This window comes from Grus americana, unplaced genomic scaffold (assembly GCF_028858705.1).
Source record: "Grus americana isolate bGruAme1 unplaced genomic scaffold, bGruAme1.mat scaffold_419, whole genome shotgun sequence".
Classification (NCBI taxonomy): Eukaryota; Metazoa; Chordata; class Aves; order Gruiformes; family Gruidae; genus Grus; species Grus americana.
The window spans coordinates 50,254-70,600 of record NW_026561682.1 but is presented as its reverse complement, the minus strand read 5'-3'; the positions used below and the strand labels follow the sequence as shown (position 1 = coordinate 70,600).

The following is a 20,347-nucleotide window of genomic DNA, read 5'->3' as shown; positions in this document are numbered from 1 at the left end:
CCCATACAGATGCTTGCTCCCTCCCCACCTCCCCCGGCGGGATGGGGGAGACAATATGAAGAGTAAAAGAGAAAACTCGTGGGTTGAGATAAAGACAGTTTAGTAGGTAAAGCAAAAGCTGCACAATCCAGAAAAGCAAAACAAGGAATTAATTCACCGCTTCCCATCAGCAGGCAGGTGGTCAGCCATCTCCAGGAAAGCAGAGCCCCATCACACAGAATGGTTACTTGGAAAGACAAACACTATCACTCCAAATGTCCCCTTCCTCCTTCTTCTTCCCCCAGTTTACATGCTGAGCATGGTGTCATACGATATGGAATATTCCTTTGGTCAGTCGGGGTCAGTTGTCCCGGCTGTCTTCCCTCCCAACATCTTATGCACCCCAACCTACTCGCTGGTGGGCTGGTGTGAGAAGCAGAAAAGGCCTTGACTCCATGTAAGCCCTGCTTAGCAATAACAAAACCATCCCTGTATTATCAACACTGTCTTCAGCACAAATCCAAACCACAGCCCCATCCTAGCTACTATGGAGAAAATTAACTCTACCCCAGGCGAAACCAGCACAATGTGCCACCAAGAAGGGAACTCTGGGTCCAGCCCTTGGTCCCTAACAGATCATCCTGGGACTCTGAGTTTGTCCTTGTGTATCTGTCAAGAAACCCAGAACATGAAGAGGCCTTTTCAGGGAACAGCTCCTTGGGTGTATTCCTGGAACCAGCTTTGGAACCTGCTCTTCCGACCCTGCCCTGAGGAGCCCCTCTGGTCACGGTGGGGATAGTAGGGACGCCAGCTCTGACACAGTGGTGCACATTACCTGCTCCTGCCTGCAGCCACAGGGATGCCCCTGAGGAGACAACAGGACTGTCTCTCCTTACACAAGACTCTAGGGCTAACACAAATACAAGGGCACAGCAGGACAACGTGGCAGTGAGGAGAGATCCGCACTGAAAAGATCACATCCTGCTGTTGTCCATGGCTGTGGCTCCAGGGAAGCAGCAGCCCTGACTGGCACCTGGCAGAAAGGGTCTGTGCACTGAGGCAGGGAGGAGCAACCCCAAGGGCCACTGGGGCTGCTCTTCCATGAAGCAGCTGAGCTCCTGGCTCCAAAAGCCCTCCTGCATATTGGCGCTGCACCCCCAGCTCCAGAGGAGATAAAAGAGATGGGAGCTGAGACAAATCATTGTTCTGCTGATTTCTTTATTGAGTTTGCCTTCACAGGGAGCCTGACACCACATGTACATGATGTCTTTGGGTCAGAAGAAAAGAAGTAGGAGGCCAGGAATGGAAGTCTTGAAAAGGAAACAATATTATCAGGAGTACAAACAAAGGAAAAAAATCCACAGCAAAAAACTACAGATATGAAGAAAATATAGTCATGGCTTTCCTTGAGATAGCCTGGAAGTCCTATGAAGACGATGGGCACCTTATGGATGCTGAAGGAGCATGTATTCAAACAGATTCCTCAAGGCATCCTTTAGTTCCTTGTTCCTCATGCTGTAGATGAGGGGGTTCACAGCTGGAGGTACAACCGAGTACAGAAGTGCCACCACCAGGTCCAACGATGGGAAGGAGATGGAGGGGGGCTTCAGGTAGGCAAACGTGCCAGTTGTGAGAAACAGGGAAACCACGGCCAGGTGAGGGAGGCACGTGGAAAAGGCTTTGTGCCGTCCCTGCTCAGAGGGGATCCTCAGCACGGCCCTGAAGATCTGCACATAGGACACCACAATGAAAACAAAACACCCAAATCCTAAACAGACACTAACCACAAGAAGCCCAGCTTCCCTGAGGTAGGCATCTGAGCAGGAGAGCTTGAGGATCTGGGGGATTTCACAGAAGAACTGGTCCACAGCGTTGCCGTGGCAGAGGGGTAGGGAAAATGTATTGGCCGTGTGCAGCAGAGCAGTGAGAAACCCACTGCCCCAGGCAGCTGCTGCCATGTGGGCACAAGCTCTGCTGCCCAGGAGGGTCCCGTAGTGCAGGGGTTTGCAGATGGCCACGTAGCGGTCATAGGCCATGACGGTGAGAAGACAATACTCTGCTGAAACGAAAAAAACAAACAGAAAGAGCTGTGCAGCACATCCTGCGTAGGAGATGGCCCTGCTGTCCCAGAGGGAATTGGCCATGGCTTTGGGGAGAGTGGTGGAGATGGAGCCAAGGTCGAGGAGGGAGAGGTTGAGGAGGAAGAAGTACATGGGGGTGTGGAGGTGGTGGTCACAGGCTATGGCAGTGATGATGAGGCTGTTTCCCAGGAGGGCAGCCAGGTAGATGCCCAGGAAGAGCCCGAAGTGCAAGAGCTGCAGCTCCCGTGTGTCTGCGAATGCCAGGAGGAGGAACTGGGTGATGGAGCTGCTGTTGGACATTTGTTCACTCTGGGCTTGGGGAACTGTTGAAAGACGACATTGACAAGTCAGGGCAGACTTCTTTGAGCCAGTCCTATGCTGTTTCTCAAAAAATCCCCTCAAAATTACTTCTCTTTTTTGGGAGGGATCTTTATTTAAATCCTCTTTATGAGCTCAGGTTTGTGCTGCTGAGTGAGGGCACTTTCCTTGAAGGGGCAGAAATCCTCATCTTTCACCTTGCTCTCAGCCTGGACACTGGTGAGCCCTCAGGGACAAAAGGGCTCCCTGATCCCTAATGCAGAGTCAGGAGAGCTGGTCTGCCCACGAGTGACCTGATGGTCACCACAGAGGTGCCCTGTAGTTATTGCACCTTTCTTCATCAGAGGTGATCTCACACACAATATACTTGAAGAAGAAACTGGATGTTTTTCAGCTCAGAAGAATTCAGTTTCAAAGTCCATTTCTCACAACTCTTCTCTCTTTCTCTAAGCAGCTGAGCAGAGAGTGATGCCGAGGGGTGGCCTGGCTCTCTGCTCCCTGGAATGTCCCTGCCGGGAGCCGTTTCTCTGTCTCCAAGTCTCCTCCCTGTCAGTGCTCACAGACCCCATCCCACCTGCTCTGTGCTCAGCTCTGCCCTGAAGACACCTCCTGGCAGCAGGGCTCTGCCCAGGGCATCTCCCTGTTAGCAGCTCCGCAGGAGTAGGTCAGAGAAGCACTGATGCTGCAAGCAAAGGAGATGGTGGTGCTGTCTGCTGGTAGAGGAGTGGGTGAAGGCACTTAGGAGGCTTCTGGCAGCTGTGTTGATCCCTCAGTGTAAGGGTTCAGGAGTCTCAGTGACTTCTTCAAACTTGACAGCTCCTCTCCCCTTTCCCTTAGGAGACAGCTGAGAAGGTAGTCCCTGCCTTGACCTTCCTCTTGAAATGCTGCCTCCGCCATTTTCCTCGTGGTGATCTGGAGCACTAACCAGCCCTGCCTACACAGCACCCTCTCAATCAATATCAGAAGGCTCCTACCCTGTTGGGGGGGTCACTTCTTCTACCCACTCCTTCTCCATGGTGTGTAACGCCGTGGGGAGCTCCCTGGTCAGGCTGAGTGCTGACCCTGGCAGGTGGCAGAGTCCCTGTCATGGCACATGAGACCCCTGGGGCACAGAGACCCTGCTCTGAAGAACAGTCCTGGGCACCCCTGGGCTGTACACCCACCTTCACACCCTGCAGCCGTCCCTGTCCCTCTCATGCCCTGTCCCTCTGATGGTGCAGCAGGAAAACCCTGCTCTGGAGCACGTCCTCCTCCTCTATAGAAGAGAGAGATCCCATAGGCTGTGGGTTATGCCAGCTTTAGGAGATCCCTCCATGAACTGCAGCTGCGTTGTCCTGCACCCAGAGACTTACTGTGTCAAGGGCCGTGAAGATTTCTCCTCTTTTGAGCTCTCAGCATCCTCCCAGTCCCATCTGCCTTTAGTCGTTCTCTTCCCCTCGCTGCCTGCAGGCAGTGCCCTCAGCCCTGCTGCGCTTTGCAGAGGAGCTGCTCCTGGACAGAGCTGTCTCTCTGCAGCGCTGCCCGCTTGCCATGAGCTCCCTCCATCCCAGGAGCCCAGCTCAGATCAGCAGCAGAGGACCAGCCCAAGGCACTTTAATGACCCCTCTGAGGGAAGGTTTGGTCCCTCAACCTCAGACACTGAGAGGAAATTGAAGAACCTCTCCAGAAGTCCAAGTCAGATGCAAACTCCAAAGTTTCTTGGAGTGTTAACAGGTCCCACCGAGGACCATTACTGACGAAGCCTCCCCAGGGGCTGGTTAGAGCAGAAAGCTGGAGGCAGAGATGACAGGTAGACAAAGGCAATGTAAAGGTGGAACAGATTCTGAGTAATCCTGGATGTCTTGTATCAAGTCAAAGGGACAAGCTGGACCCCCCAGCCCCTGGGAAGGGAGATCCTGTCCCTCACACATTGCTCAGGGCTCTTCCTGGGGCAGTCTGATGTGAGGATGGGCAATGTCAAGGGCAGGACCAGGGTCCAACACCTCCCAGTCTCCCGGGTGGGGAAGGGGAGGCCATGAGACTCTAGTGCTGTAAGGATAAGGTGCTCCCTCATAGGCACCAGTGGCAGAGACAACAGCCATTGCCAAGGGGAGAAAGAGCTCATCTCTGTTGGGGGCTTTTCAGACTTTTGTCATCCCTCTGTCCTCTTCACTGCAGGCCATCGTCCTATGGTGTCCCACACCTGTACCTCCTCATCATCATCGAATCATCATAGAATGGTTTGGGTTGGGAGGGAGCTCAAAGATCATCTAGTTACAACCCGCCCTGCTGCGGGCAGGGACACCCTCCACTAGACCACGTTGCCCAAAGCCTCATCCAACCTGGTCTTAAACACTTCCAGGGATGGGGCATCCATTCAGGAGGATCTGCTCCATGATCTTGCCAGGCACGGAGGTACCTGCTGCCTCTTTCTCTGCAGGCTGTAGACATCCACCCTGCTACCACACCTTGCTCTCACCTCAGCATCTCCCTTCCTTTACTGATATCTCTCCACCCTCCCTGGCTGTTCCTTGAAACACAAAGCCTTGGGCTGATCCAGTTTCCCTCTGGGTGACTTCATACACCACGGCCCTACCCTTTGAGTGACGTTTCTTCATGTCCAGACTAGGACTCCTCAGCTGCACTTTGTGGCATTACTTCTTTCTCATGCTCTATCTCACTACAAAGGGAAGCTCTATCATCTCTGAAGCAACTCTTCAAGCACTCTCAGGCCACTCCTGTACTGCCTGGAGCCTCCACACTGCTGGGCCAAAGAACGCCCAGTCCCTTGACCACCCCACACAGGTCATGTGCACTAGATCCTAAGCCTCACCTTGGCAGACCTCCACTTGACACTCTCCACTTCCTCCCTACTTCTCCAAAACGGGGAGCCACACCCTGGGACACACCCATGTGTGTAGGCCACACCAATGTGAGTTGAGGGGGATGATAAGGCAGGTTGGTTGAGGGGCCCATGTTCCTCCTAATGCAGCCCCGTGACGCAGCAATGCCCCTAATGCAACACTGTGGTTGGTGGATGTCTGCTGTGGACCTCCTGATGAGGCAGAGGAAGTAGATGAGGCCTTCTTCAGAGACCTGGAAGAAGCCTCATGTTTGCAGGCCCTGGTCCTCATGACAGACCTGCAGTATCCCAGTATTGACTGAACGGGCAAAACAGCAAGGTGAAAGCCATCCAGGAGGTTTCTGGAGTTCACTGACAACGCCTTCCTGAGAACGGTGACTGAGGAGCCAGTGAGGGGGGCTGTCCTTCAGGACGTCATCCGTCGAAACAAGGAAGAGCTGGTCAGGGATGGAATATCCGGGGTGGGAAAGTAGAGTTGAGGTTCCTGAGGGAAGGGAACAAGGCAAAGAGCAGGACTTCAGGAGAGACAGCTTTGGCGTGCTGAGGAACCTGCTTGGAAGAATCCCATGGTTTAGGGTCCTGCAGAGAAGAGGGAAGAGCTGTTTGCTAGACAAGGATCTCCTCTTCAAGCTTCATAACAATACACCCAGACATGCAGGAAGTCAAGCAACATTGCAGGAGGCTGGACTGGGTGAGAAAGGAGCCCCTGATAAAAATCAAGCATGAAGAGGAAGCCCAGAGAAGGTGGAAGCTGGCTGCCTTCCAGCCTCAATGGTTCTGTGATTTGGCGATGGAGAGAGCCGTTGTGGTGGGTTGACCCCAGCTGGATGCCGAGTTCCCACCAAAGCCTCTCTATCACTCCCCCTCCTCAACTGCACAGGGGAGAGAAAAGATAACAAAAGGCTTGTGGGTTGAGATAAGGACAGGGAGAGATCGTTCACCATTTACCATCATGGGCAAAACAGACGCAGCTTAGAAAAAAATAATCCAATTTATTACCAAGTGAAACAGAGTGATAAGAAATAAAACCAAATCTCAAAACACCTTTCCCCCACACCTCCCTTCTTCCCGGGCTCAATTTCGCTCCCGATTTCTCTACCTCCTCCCCCTCAGCAGAATGGGGGGACGGAGAATGGGGGTTGTGGTCAGTTCATCACACATTGTCTCTGCCCCTCCTTCCTCCTCACGGAGGACTCCTCATGCTTCCCCTGCTCCAGTGTGAGGTCCCTCTCCTAGGGAGACAGTCCTCCATGAACTTCTCCAGCTTGAGTCCATCCCACAGGCTACATTTCTTCATGACCTGCTCCAGCGTGGGTCCCTTCCACAAGGTACAATCCTTCAGGAACAGACTGCTCCAGCATGGGTCCCCCAGCGGAGTCACAAGTCCTGACAGAAAAACTGCTCCAGCGTTGGCTCCTCTCTTCATGGGTCCACAGGTCCTGCCAGGAGCCTGCTCCAGCGCTGGCTTCCCACAGGGTCACAGCCTCCTTCAGGTGTCTCCACCTGTCCCAGTGTGGGGTCGTCCGTGGGCTGCAGGTGGATATCTGCTCCACCATCAACCTCCATGGGCTGCAAAGGAATCTGCTCTGGCGCCTGGAGCACCTCCTCCCCCTCCTTCTGCACTGACCTTGGTGTCTGCAGAGTTGTTCCTCTCAAATAGTCTCAGTCGCTCTCTTTTTCTTCCTTCTTAAATATGTTATCACAGAGGCACTGCCACAGTTGCTGATAGGCTTGGCCTTGGCCAGCATTGGGTCCGTCTTGGAGCCGGATGGCATCAGCTCTATCGGACACAGGGGAAGCTTCTAGCAGCTTCTCGCAGAAGCCACCCCCTGTAGCCCCCCCCCTGCCCCCGCTAGCAAATACATGACTCTGTGTGTGTGTGTGTGTTTGTCTGTGTGTGTGTGTGTGTGTGTGTTTGTCTGTGTGTATGTGTTTCTCCATGGGGTAACTGGAGGGATGAGGGAATCCCAGGGCCAGCTCCTGGATAGATGGAGAGTTTAAGATCAGCTCCTGGAGACATCACTACTGTACGTATGGGCTTTCCCATAGCCCCTGCAGAAACTGTGATACATGTTCATACCCGCATCTTCCAAAAGCCTTCAAAATCGTGTGAATCCTGGTGAATTTTGAATGTGTGCTTGCTTTCATCCTAGGACTGCTGACTCCCCAAAAGCCTCACAATCATTGCACCAGAAATTGCATTAAGTTGTCTGATAGGTGTCCAGAGGGAAATGCAGCTCGAGGAGAGTGGCATGACTACTGCATGCAGGGAAGGGAATACAATGATTTGGCTAGCAGGCAAGGATTTGGGTCCTCTGTGCTGTAGGCACTACAAGGGACACCATACAAGGCAGTGGTGCGTGCTCAGCGTGAACAAGGTCAACTGCATCTGAGGCCGTGGTAGGAGAAGCTCTGCCACCCCAGACATCTTGAGTTTTCATCCCCCTGCAGTGAGCCGTGGTGTGGTGACATCTGGACCGGTGTGTCCCTCTGTGAGAATTGCTGCTGTAGAGAGGTGGGGAGGAACTGGAGAGTGCCCCGAGGAGGTCTGCACATGTCCTGTACTTTAGGCCTCAACCCCATCTTTGCCGACCTCTTCCATACCCACTCAACCCTGGGAACATGCCGCTCCTGGAGAACCACTGCGCCCTCCAGGCAGCTCCAGATTCCTCTCCTAGACGATGGGTGTCCTTAATGTCACCTGTGTGAGAGCCCTGGGCACACCCCTCAGTTACACTCACCATCTTACCTGTCATCAGACACCGACTGATGACGCATAAATCCAGTCCTACGTCTTGTCTCTAAAAGGTCACAAACAGACGCTGAGCTTTTTGCTCCCAAACACATGGAGGAAGAGGAATTTCAGTGGGGCAGTTCCTCATGCCTCTTTGGAGAAAGAGCCCAGACAGAAAGCACTGCACCGGGGAGATCCCACTGTATTATCGAGATGCTACGAGTCACGCTAACTCTGAGCAGTGTTGAACATACTTTTATAAAGGCAGCCAGGCTCACTTATACATGCAAAGTTGGTACATGACTCAGATACAGTGACGTAAATGCAAATATTTGTGAAGAAAGAAACATAAAAACCGTGAATGAAAAATATCAACAGCAATAATGATAATTACAGTTTAAACCAAAGGAAACCAAACCAAAAAAACCCAACCTCACAACAAACAAACAAACAAAAGCTGGAATCAGATACACTGGGAATCATTTGTGGACAGAGGTGGTAATTCTGTCACTACAGCAAAATGTCCTTGGAATCATTTTCTCAAGGGCATCCTTGAGCTCCCGGTTCCTCATGCTGTAAATAGTGTGTCACTACTGGAGGTACCACAGAGTACAGAACAGCTACCACCAGATCCAGAGACGGGGAGGAGATTGGGGGGACTTCAGGTGGGCAAACACGGTACTGCTGCTAAACAGGGAGACCACGGCCAGGTGAGGGAGGCACGTGGAAAAGGCTTTGTGCCGTCCCTGCTCAGAGGGGATCCTCAGCACGGCCCTGAAGATCTGCACACAGGACACCACGATGAAAACAAAACACCAAATGCTAAACAGGCACTAAGCACAATAAACCCAGCCTCACTGAGGTGGACATCTGAGCAGGGGAGCCTGAGGACCTGGGTGATTTCATGTCGGAACAGGTCCAGGGCATTGCCCTGGCAGAGGAATAGGGAACAATTATTGATACTTGGCAGGAGAGAAATCCCCATATTGCTATGCTGCTGGAGGCATTGACCCACAAATCTCGAATGCTGACATGTGGGAGTTTCAGGCCAGAGGGACCTTCACACCCTCGCGCCTTTGGCCAACAGAAAGGCAAGGTCTGCATCTGGAGCAGAATAAACCGCATGCATGAGGACCATGACGTGCCTGGCTGAGGAGTGTCCTGAGGAGAAGGGCATGGGAGTTATGATGGATGCCATATGAGCCAGTGGGTTTCCCATTTTGAAAGGTGGATGGAGAAACTGGAGAATGTCCAGAGGCAGTTTGTCATGATGAGAGTTGGGGCCTAAAGCACGAGCCGTGTGGAGAGGCAGAAGGAACTGGGTCTCTTTAGTCTGCTGAAGGTGAGGAGCAGGACACTCAAAGGCAGCTGAATCCTGGCAGAGGCAACAGCCACAAGTTTCCTCCTGGGACCTTCACACTGGGCCTTCAGAAAAAGTGAACAGAGGGTGCTGCTGACGGCAGCAGGACACCCAGAACTCTCTGTGATCTCCATCTTTGGAGGTCTTCAGTTTCCAGCCAAGCTGACTGTGGGACTGGCGATACCCCACCCTTTGCTGGGAGGCTGGACCAGAGATCCCAGCGCTCCCTTTCCCAACAACCTTTCCATAAGCCCGTGCCTTGCAGTGTGCCCCAGGAGAAAGGATTCAGCTGGAGGTGGGGGTCTCTGCAGCACAGGGTCATAGGACGATTCAGGGTGGAATGCTCCTGTACTCAGGAGGTCTCTAGTTCTACCTTTGGTTCCAAGCAGGGCCAGCTCGGAGGTCGGAGCTGTCCATTATGGAAATGGACACAAAGCCTTTGAGCGGCTCCTTGAACCCAGGAATCGGTATGCCATGCCTCCCGAGATTCCCAGGAACACCTAAGCTTTCTGTGCAGAGGAATGCGAGTCCACTTTCCCTGTCCTGGCCAGTCTCCCGGCAAATGTGGTGCTGTAGGTTCTGAAGAGAACCAGAAGAATCTCTTTGAGGAGGTTAGTTTCAATTTACATGCTGAATTGCAGGGCAGATGAAGGGAGCTCAGAGCTTCCAGGCTCCCTGCCGCACAGTTAGCACATCAGAGACTGGAAATGCAGGTAGCGGTGTTGTTTTAGCGTACACCACGTGGAAATGTTGTCTTCCTTTGTGCTTTTGCATAAGCTGGGGTCTGTCCCTTGGCCGCCTGTGGCTAAAAAAGCAACAGCTCCCCTCTTCCACCTCCCTCTCCTCCACACAACAGGGAGGAGAGAGATGAAGCAGGGATAATTTAAGGGCAATACTGTCTAAGAAGTGTAATATTGAAATGGTAACAGTGAGAGAAGCAGCACTGCGTTTTAAGAACTTCATGCCAGAGGCTAACTGCTGAGAACTTATGGCTCTTTTGTAAAGTAGAAATGAATGTTGGGAATGAAATTGAAGTGCTTTGATTAATCCTAATGAAGAAAAAGAAGGAATTCCCTTACAGCACTGTGCAGTTCGTGTTATTAGTGACAGTACCACTAATTCCTTAAACGTCCTTGAGAGCTTCTTTATTTTCCTCATTTCCAAAGCTTAGTCTACTCAGATTGCCAGAGGACTACCTCCAATCTCTGCAACCCAAAGCTCTCCAGCCTTCTCTCATCAAAGGTCTTTTACCCCGGGACATATCTCACCATCACTTCAATACGCTGCCCGGGGTCTATTTTTCAGGTGGGTGAGGTCAGGCTATTCCTTTGCAAAGCCTTCCCTACAAAAGTCTTGTCTAGGTGCTGATCCCACTGTAGCACCTCATGCTGGGCACCACTCCAGCCTCCTTCTGCAGAGCTCCAGTGGATGGGCAATTTTCCTGTTTCTGTCCTACCCATTCACCTTCCCAATCTTTTTGTATTGTTTGCTTATCGAATATTGTCTCAGGAAACACATTTGTCCTCCACAGCATCAGCCATTTGCAATTGCAGGCTGAGATATTTCCCCTCGTGGAGCAGACATTGTGCAAAGCTGCTCCATTTGGGGAAACCCACTTCATGCTGCACAGGCATTTGGGCTACAACCCCCCACTGGCTCATTTTTTAAAGAGACAGTTTCAGACTGGCAAAGCAGATTCAGCACATAAATGCGTGTGCTGGTTTTGGCTGGGACAGAGTTAATTTTCTCCATAGTAGCTTGCATGGGGCTGAGTTTTGGATGTGTGCTGACAACAGTGTTGATAACACAGGGATGGTTTAGTTACTGCTGAGCAGTGCTTGCACGATGTCAAGGCCTTTTCTGCTTCTCGCACCATCCCACCAGCGAGAAGTTTGGAGGGGACACAGCTGGGACAGCTGACCTCACCTGACCAAGGGATATTCCATACCATATGACATCGTGTTGAGCCATAAAAGCTGGTGGAAAAAGAAGGAAGGAGAGGGCATTGGGAGTGACGGTGTGTGTCTTCCCAAGTAACCATTGCGCGTGATGGAGCCCTGCTTTCCTGGAGATGGCTGAACACCTGCCTGCTGATGGGAAGTGATGGAGGAATTCCTTGTTTTGCTTTGCTTGTGTGCACGGCTTTTGCTTTACCTAATAAACTGCCTTTATCTCAGCCCCCCAGTTTTCTCACTTTTACCCTTCCGAGTCTCTCCTGTCCCACCAGGGTGGGGAGTGAGCAAGCTGCTGTGTGGTGCTTACTTGCCGACTGGTATTAAACCATGGCAAAAAGACACTCCATGGGTCCCTGGGACTCTATCCCAGTGCTGGACTTTCCCCCCGGTGACTTTTTTTGTTTATTCTTTCTGTCAAGTTAGTGAAGCATTACACAACTCAGTGCAAGACATCATAGCAGGGGAAGATGACCTTCATGACTTTTAATGTTTTTAGGTTGATTCCATGCGGTGACACTCTAGACAGTCCATGGGGTCTAGCAAGTGATTTCTCAAACCTGAGGGTAGTCATCTCTTCATCGGTTGTGTCACCTTTGGGCCTCCTTGACTACTGACCACGATTCGACTATTTCCCTTTAACTTTACACTGGTCAGACAGAGCTTGAAGGAGCTGTTTGCATTAATCATGGTGGGGCATGACATACCAGGAATGCCTCAGGCCACCTTCCCCCTTCTTGAGGAGGATGGAAGCCAGGCTGGACATGTGGGGTTTTTTGGGGCAAATGTGGGATGCCTTTTTTCAGGCAACCACGTACCCCAGTGGGGCATTTGGGACTATTTGGGGCTATTTTACATACTCTGTAGTATCACTTTGTCCATAGGAGTCTCTTCAAGGCAATTCTCACTTCCTTGTTCCTCAGGCTATAGATGACAGGGTTAAACATGGGGGTCACAATTGTGTAGAACAGGGCAAGGTACTTGTCAGGGTCTACAGAATCCCTTGACCGTCGCTTTAAGTAGACAACTGTGGCTGAGCCATAGAAGAGTGTCACCACCCCGAGGTGTGAAGAGCAGGTGGAAAAGGCTTTGTGTCTGCCCAGAACTGAAGGTATTCTCAGAATTGCCCTGATAATTTTAATGTAAGAAATAACTATGAAGGAGAAGGGAAGGATCGCAAAGACCAGGATGATGGTGTACAGCATCACTTGGTTCCAGAAAGTGTCTGCACAGGCCAGTTCCGGCAGAGGGGGGACATCCCAGAAAAAGTGGCGAAGGTCCCGGGATGCACAGAAGGGCAAAGTGAACACCTGGTAGGTCTGTCCTACTTGCACTGGTACGACGACCACCCACGACCCCACCAGCAGTCTGATGCAGACACCCCTGCTCATGATGAGGGTGTAGTGCAGGGGGTCACAGATGGCTATGTAGCGGTCGTAGGCCATGGCAGCCAGGAGAAGGCATTCGATGCTGCCCAGCAAAACCAGGAAATAGAGCTGGGCAGCACAGCCAAGGAAGGAGATCCTGCCGTCTTCCGTCAGGAAACCCACCAGCATTTTTGGCAGAGTGACTGACGTGGAGCAGATCTCCAGGAAGGATAGGTTCCTCAGGAAGAAATACATGGGGCTGTGGAGGCTTGAGTCCAGCACTGTGATGAGTGCAATCAGGCTGTTCCCTGTGAGAGCCACGAGGTAGATGAGCAGGAATATGGTGAAGCACAGGCCCTGCAGGCTGGAGTGCTCAGAAAATCCCAGGAGAATGAATCCAGATCCAACGGTGTGGTTCTCCAAGCCTTTTCTTTGGGGCATTTTCCCTATGCAGAGCAAGCCAAACCACAGCCTCTTAGAGGATGCTGATGGCCCGTCCACCATCACGTACACTCCAAGCCTGGAGAAAGATTACAAACATCAGCAGACACGTGATTGCAGGGTTAGGCAAGCTTGACCAAGATATGCATGAACGTTTGGCAATCTAACATGGGTTGCTTGCTGCAGGGAGGTTTGTAAAGGGAGGAAAGAACAGAATCCTTGAGCCTGAATGTCTGGGTTTTGTCACATGGATAACAGAAACTTGACTTTCTTTTTTTAGAGGTGATTTTATTACCTAGAATATCTGGTGAGAGATGAGAGAAAAGGAAGAGAATGGATCAATACTAGCCCCTTTAAGAACAGTCTTGCTTACGTTCCTTGTCCAGATCTTGTAGGAGCTGCATTGAATGTAAGAACATTAAGAAGACATTGGGTGAAAAGGAGGAGAGGGACGAAAAAGGGGAAGAGAAAGCAAGGCTGGGCTGGGCACGGAGAGGCAATCAAAACAAAGCAAGGCAAGGCATGGCTTGATTCTTAGACCTTAGTGAGAGACATTAATCCCAGCTTTCCTCATGTGTAAGAGCTCATCTCTTGATACTGTGTCCACACAAAAGATCTGGGAGAATATATTTAGATCCGAATCATTCATTTTTACATGGCGAAGGGTGAATCCCATCAAAATTAAAACAGGCTTCTGTCCGTCAAGGAATCGAGTAATACTGATGCATCCATGGGACTTCTTAACAAGACAGATGAGCAGCAGTCTCTGCATCAACCACAAGATTTCAGGGTGCTAAAAGACATGTTTATGCAAGCAATCAAATGGCTTCATGCAGTTTTCAGTCATACAGAGAAGAAGGTGATTAAAATTGGGTCATGTCCTGACAATACCCACTTTTTCTGAACAGGTCAGACTTTTGTAACTTCTCCATGAGTCCTGAATTATTCAGCTTTCCTAAGTTTCCTGCTCTGTCACTTGGATTTCTGACAGCTTACAAATCCAGCCGAGGGCCCATTCGCTCTGATCCCAGCCCTGCAATGCTTCCCTCTCCCCTGCAAGCCCTGGCAGAAGCAGAGCAATGCTCTTGCTGCCTGGGGAACTGAGCCTTCCCTTTGCATTTCCCACCTTCCCAGAGCATCAAGACTTCTTGCGGGGCGCATTTGCAGGATGTGAGCTCCAAGCAAGCAGCACTGCAGTAGCAGGTGTCTTCCTATGAAGAAGAGACTCAGCTGAAAGATGTTTAAGAAGCTCAGTTTGACATGGGGAAGGAATATGCTCTTCCAGGCAGAGGACTGAGGATGCTGGCGGTGTCTCCCCAGCCATCGCTAACTCCCTTTGAAAAGTCTTCTTAAACTCTGATGCATTACTGAGGAGAACAGCAGGTCATAAAACATGGAATTAAAGCATTCAGATTAGCCAAATGAAAAACACAGAAGGGTTTTCTCACGAGAAAAATCTGGATTCACAAAAACATGTGGTCCTAGTAGTTTGATTCTTTTTCCAAGGCATTCCTGCCTTTTTCCTGTGAGTTTTATGTATCTCACAGAGGTTTGTTCCTTTGTTACCTTTGTTTCCAAGACAACATTGGGGTTGGTGTGAGGGAAAAGTCACCATGATTGTTTTCTAATCTACCTACTGATTCATGTAAGTGTACCGAAAAAAAGAAATACCTTTGTTTTCTGAAAAAACTGTGAGATACCCACATGTATGTTAAATTAAGGCTTTAACTCAAAGCACCCATTTGTATGCAGGTTATCCACATGCCAGCATTTCCTGGTCATTTCAAAATGCCCTCAGACATACAGCCTATTCTTTGTAACTCTCCGATGTCTCAGCGCTTCGCAAGATCACAGGTAGAGCAGAGTTCCGGCCAGCTTTGCTGACGGGAAACTGCCAGAGAACTTCTCATACGGTGACTGTCTCACAGGCGGCATTTCTCAGAGCTGAAGGAAGCCCGTTCCAGTGAGCCCGGCCAAGCTGGACAGATGCCTGCAGCTGCTGCTGGCGGTGTCTGTGCTGCCACACTATCTCCGCATTTCAGGGCAGGCCAAAAGGCACTTACCGTTGTCAGGAGCCAAGAGGCAGGAGCACACTCCTCAGTCCCTGATGCTGCAGGAGGCAGCGGTGACCTCTTTTTCTCTCCGTCATTGCCCTGGAAACCACCTGGGATTTCAGGAGGTCTCTGCTCTGGCGTCCTGCTCACAACAGAATCAGGTATGGAGTCAGACAGCGTTGCTCAAGGCTTTATCCAGTTGGGGCTGGAAAACACCCAAGGTGTGAAACCAGTTCCAATGCTTGGATACCCTCGTGGAGAAAAAGATTTTCCTTATCTCTGCGCTGAACCTGCCTTATTCCATCATCTAACTCTTGTCTGTTTTCCCCCTGCCGAGCACCATGGTGACCAGACTGGCTCCATCTTCCCGAAGAAGTCTCCGTAGGGACTGGCAGGCTGCTACGAGGTTCCTGAGGCCGCCTCTTCTGCAGGCTGAACAAGGTTCTTCCCCTCAGTTTCTCCTCCCAGGCATGTGCTCCAGCCCCTGAGCATCTCAGAGGCCTCCCACTGTGCTCGCTCCCAGTTATCAACATCTTCCTCCATGGGGTGGCTTGACTGGCCAACAGCCCAGCAGGCACACAGCTGCTCACTCCCTCCTCCTCCTCCCCCTCCCCAGGGGGGGCCCCAAACTTGACACAGCAGCGTACAGGTGGTCTACAGAGCGATAAGCAGGGGGACACAGTCGCTTCCCTCACTCTCCTGCTGACACTCCAGTTCACACACTCCAGGACACCGCTGGTGACCTTTGCTAGCAGGTCGCACGGTGGGATTGATCGTTGTCGTTTGTCCCCCAGCACCACCAGGGCCTTTGAGGCAGGGCTGATCCCCAGCCAGGCATTCCTCAGCCCCGGCCACTGCTGGTGTCAGTCTGTCCCAGGTGCAGGACCTGGCCTTTGTCTGTCTTCTCTGTCATGAAGTTCCTGACAGGACAGTCCTGCCTGGCACGTTTCCCCTGAACGGCTTCGCTAAGGCACAGGAACGATCCCCCCCCCCCCATTTAGTGTCATTGACACACGTGGTGAGAGTTGCCTCCTCCAGGTCATGGATATAGGTGATAAACTGCACAGGGCCCAGGAGCATCCCCTGTGCTGCCCCACGATGCCCCAGGATGTCTCACTGGCCTCCACGTAGGGTATGACCCCTTCACCACTGCGCTCTCAGCCTGATCATCCAGCTGGTGTTTTACCCATCTTTTGTCTGCCCCTCCAGACTGTAATGGCCTAACGTGGGTGCGACAATAGTGAGGGAGATCATGCCATGTGTCTTGCTGAAGCTGACGTAAACGATGGCCCCTCTTCTCGCCTCATGCATAACTGCAGCTAGTTTGTCATGAAGGCAACCAGGTTGGTGAGGCATGATATACCCTTGGGAAGTCCATGCTGACGGCTCGTGGACACGTTCTTCTCATCTGGGTGCCCAGGTATGTCACCTGAGAAGACTCTACCTGATGGCACACTCCTCACCAAAGTGAGCTGGTGCAGCCTGGGGTTCCCTGCGTCGCAATGTTGGCCACTTTCCAAGACGGGTGCAGTTTTTGCACGTCCTCACTCACAAGAGACCTCTACCAAGCCTGTGAACTTTGAAAAGGCATATTCAAAAGAAATATTGATCTTCCCCTGTACCTTCATCATCACTACTCTGCCCATTATATGGAGTTTTTAATTTCCCTGATCTTTCCTATATTGTCACCTCTCCTGATAACAACAACCATTTCTAAAGTCATCTTTCCAGCAGACTGTCTAGACAAAGGCCTTTTCCATTATGCTCCAGTTTTCGCCTCCCCTTACTCTTTGTTCCTTCACATTCCTGTCACCCACCCCAAGCTGCTGTTTTGACATCAGGGAGTTAAATGCTTGCCCTGTGATTAAGTAGCTGTCCTGGTTTCAGCAGGGATAGAGTTAATTTTCTTCCTAGCAGTTGGGATAGTGCTGTGTTTTGGAGAGTATTGTTGATAACACACTGATGGTTTTAGTTGTTGCCAAGCAGTCAAGGACTTTTCATCTTCTCATATGGCCTGCCAACGAGAAGTTGGGGGGCACCAAGAAGCTGGGAGGGGAGACAGCCAGGACAGCTGACCCAAACTGACCAAAGGGATATTCCATACCTTATGACATCATTCTCCGTATAGAACTGGGGGCTTGCCAGGAGACGGGGCAGGTTGGGATCTTGCTGAGCATCGACTTCAGGTGGTGAGAAATTGTGCTGTTCATCACTTGTTTTGTATAGTCTGTTATTATTGTTGTTATTATTAACATCGTCATCATCCCTTTCTGTCCTATCAAAGTGTCTATATCTCAACCCATAGAGATTTACTTTTTTTCCATTTTCAGTCCTCTCCCCCATCCCAGGAAGGGGAGTTAGAGAACAGCTGTGGGGTTGGTTTAGGTGCCGACCAGATTAAATCACGACACTAGTCCAATTTGCTCTTTAGCCAACTCTTTAGCTGTGTTTATATCTAGCTTTTGGCACCTACCTGTCTAAAACATTCCTCATATGATTATCCCTTGGAGAAATGCAACATCATTAGAGGCAGCTTGTAGTAAGCATATGGTGCACAGTGTGTTTTAATGTCGATGAAACTTTATCGTGCTTGACTTTTCTTTGCTTGCAAATAGGCAAAAAAAATAATATGTGCAGCCATTTCTCTAAGGAAAGCAAGTGCGGGTTGGTACAAAGGAGCTGTAACATCCAGCTGCAGAATTCAGTGGAGAAGTCTGATGTAAGGGAAAGTCCCTGGTGGCCAATGAGAGAAATGGTGGGGCTGGGGAGCTGAGGTGAAGGTTGTCCATGCTGTGTCAGACCTCAAGGGACTGCTTTTCCTCCTGTCCAGGCGTCCTTAGGAGAGACCCTGGAGCAAGATCTACTGGGGAATGCTGCCATCACCTCTTCTCTAAACTGAAAAGTAGTAAAATACACCCTTGGAAATAAAACCTCCTCTTTGTTAGAAGTTCTTTGAAATCTTTCTCCACAACTACACTAGGAAACAGCTCCAATTATCTGTACAACTCTTGAAGACTTGAAGAAAATCACAGGGAGAGAGATGGCTCGTTAGGGCTTGCTTGATTTTAATGAGTCCCATGGTGTATTTGGTGCTGAGTAACAAACCCCAGGTACTGAGAGGAGATTGCACAAACCTCTCAAAGACTCAGTGTAAAAGGAAAAAACCCAGAGTACCTTGAAGCATTGAGTCCCACTGAGCACCATGACCAGCAAAGGCTCCCCGAGGACTCATTAGAAGGGATAATTGGAGGCCATGATTGCAGGCAGGCAAAGGTAATGTACAGGCAGCTGAGATGCAGAGGAAGCCCTGCTTTTGTTTGATGAAGCAGAAGGGCCAAGGCCTGACCCCCAGCCCCTGGGAAGGCAGATCCTGTCCTTCACGCCTTGCTTAGGGTTCTTCCTGGGGCAGTGGGATGTGGGGGGTGTCGTGCTGAGTGAAGGACAACGGGATGGCAGTTCCCAGCCTTACTGGGGGTGTGCAAGGAGGCAACGAGGCCCCCCCAGTGCCTTAGGACAACATGTCTCCTCACAGGCCTTGGTGGCAGAGACGATTGCCAAGGGGACACAGACTTGGGTTCTCTTGGTGACTTCCAGCCTTGCCAGCGCCCTTTGCCATCTCCACCACACGTTGTCCTACGCTGTCCCACAGCTGCTTCTTTTCCCTGCACACCGTAGACACCCATCTCACTTCCTCACCTTGCTCTCACCCTGGCATTTCCATGCATTCACGGAAGTCTGTCCACCCTCACGCTCTGTTCCTTGAAACACAAAGAGATGGACTGATCTCACACTCCTTCGGGATGACTTCTTGTACCACAGCACTACCCTTGGAGTGACAGTTCTTCCTCCTCATGTCCAGTCTCCACCTTCCACGCTGCACTGTGTGGCAGCGTTTCTCTCTCCTGTTGTTTCCTACCTCCAAGGAAAGCTCCACCATCTGAGAAACAACCCTTCAGGCAGGCATCCCAACCCACCAGTCTTCTTGAGGCCTTTCACCTGACCAGGCAGAAGTAACCTCACCATGATCTCCCAAGGCTGCTAGCCTTTCAGCTTCTCAGATGATAGACATGACCAAGCCGTGTGCCTGCTGCTGTCCCATCATGTTCTCAGGCAGAACAGACATGACCACCAAGATATAAGCCCCCTTCCTGGACTAAGCCTAGGTCCTTCGGCAGATGGGATCTCACAGACAATGTGCCAACCAGGTGCCTTCTGCTGGCCTGTCAGAGACGCTGTCAGATGTGAGCTTTAAAGCACATATCCCAGCCATGGGCCAAGGTCTGGCCTATCAGCTATTTCAGAATGAAGTGACCTCAGAGTCCCTTTCTCAGCCACGTTCCTGCTGCTGGCCTATCACCTCCAGAGGCAGAACTGACCTCACCTCCCCATTTGCTTCCTACTGGATTATGAGGTACTTATACACAATTGACCACATCATACCATACCCAACCATCACCCTCTTTGTGGCCCAGTACCTGAGCAGGTAAAAGTAAGCTGCTTTCATCAAATTTATCCAGTAGATTTCCTACCAACAATTTGAGTGGAGAAATGTTCCTCAGAGGAACTGCTGTATTTCTACCGCTGCATTTTATATCTCTACTTCAGCCTCTTTGTTTTGTCGATTCTGTCTCCAAAAGCTCTCCAAGGGAGAGACTCATGGAATCATCAAATAACTCAGGTTGGAAGAGAGCCCTGAAGTTCATCTTGTCCGGCTATCCTGCTCAAGGCAGGGTTAACCTGATGAGGTCGCTCAGAGGCTCTGCCCAGTTTGGCATCATCCACAAAGGAGCTGAAAATGCACTCTGTCACATTATACAGGGAGTTAATAAAGACATTCAACAGGCTTGGGCCAATCTGACTATATGGAGACTATGGAGACCATGTCAAAGCCCTTGCTAAGGTCCAGGTACGAAACATGCCCTTCTTGTCCCTACCCACATGGGTTCAGCAGTCCCTTCCTTCTCCTTCAAGTGCCTGTAAATCCCTGCAGGTGTATTTGGCCCATCACCTTCTCAGGGACTAAGGTGAGGTTGACCAGCCTGTAATTCTCCCAGTCCTCCTCCTTGCCCTTCTTGAAGAAATGTTTGATGTCTGCCTTTTCTGAGGATCCCAAAACCTCTCTGATTGCTCTGACACGTTTGAGGGCACAATCCAGAAAGGGTGACGCGAGCAGACAGGAGTATTTGCAATGAGCCTGTCCAAGGCGGGTGAGAGGAATC

General features: G+C 50.9%; 2 protein-coding genes across 2 annotated transcripts; both read right to left on the bottom strand.

Annotated features, from left to right (window-relative positions):
- Positions 1-1,424: 1,424 nt before the first annotated feature.
- LOC129200696 (olfactory receptor 14A16-like) lies at positions 1,425-2,360 on the bottom strand. Its single transcript, XM_054811973.1, has one exon. It carries the CDS (start codon positions 2,358-2,360, stop codon positions 1,425-1,427), a length of 936 nt encoding a protein of 311 aa, XP_054667948.1.
- Positions 2,361-12,135: 9,775 nt separating this feature from the next.
- On the bottom strand, positions 12,136-13,137 carry LOC129200695 (olfactory receptor 10AG1-like). The gene has a single exon (XM_054811972.1). The coding sequence runs from the start codon at positions 13,135-13,137 to the stop codon at positions 12,136-12,138; it is 1,002 nt and encodes a 333-aa protein (XP_054667947.1).
- Positions 13,138-20,347: the final 7,210 nt, after the last annotated feature.

Coding starts and splice junctions, on each gene's coding strand:
- LOC129200696 (XM_054811973.1), bottom strand. CDS start 2,360: ATGTCCAACAGCAGCTCCATCACCCAGTTCCTCCTCCTGGCATTCGCA.
- LOC129200695 (XM_054811972.1), bottom strand. CDS start 13,137: ATGGTGGACGGGCCATCAGCATCCTCTAAGAGGCTGTGGTTTGGCTTG.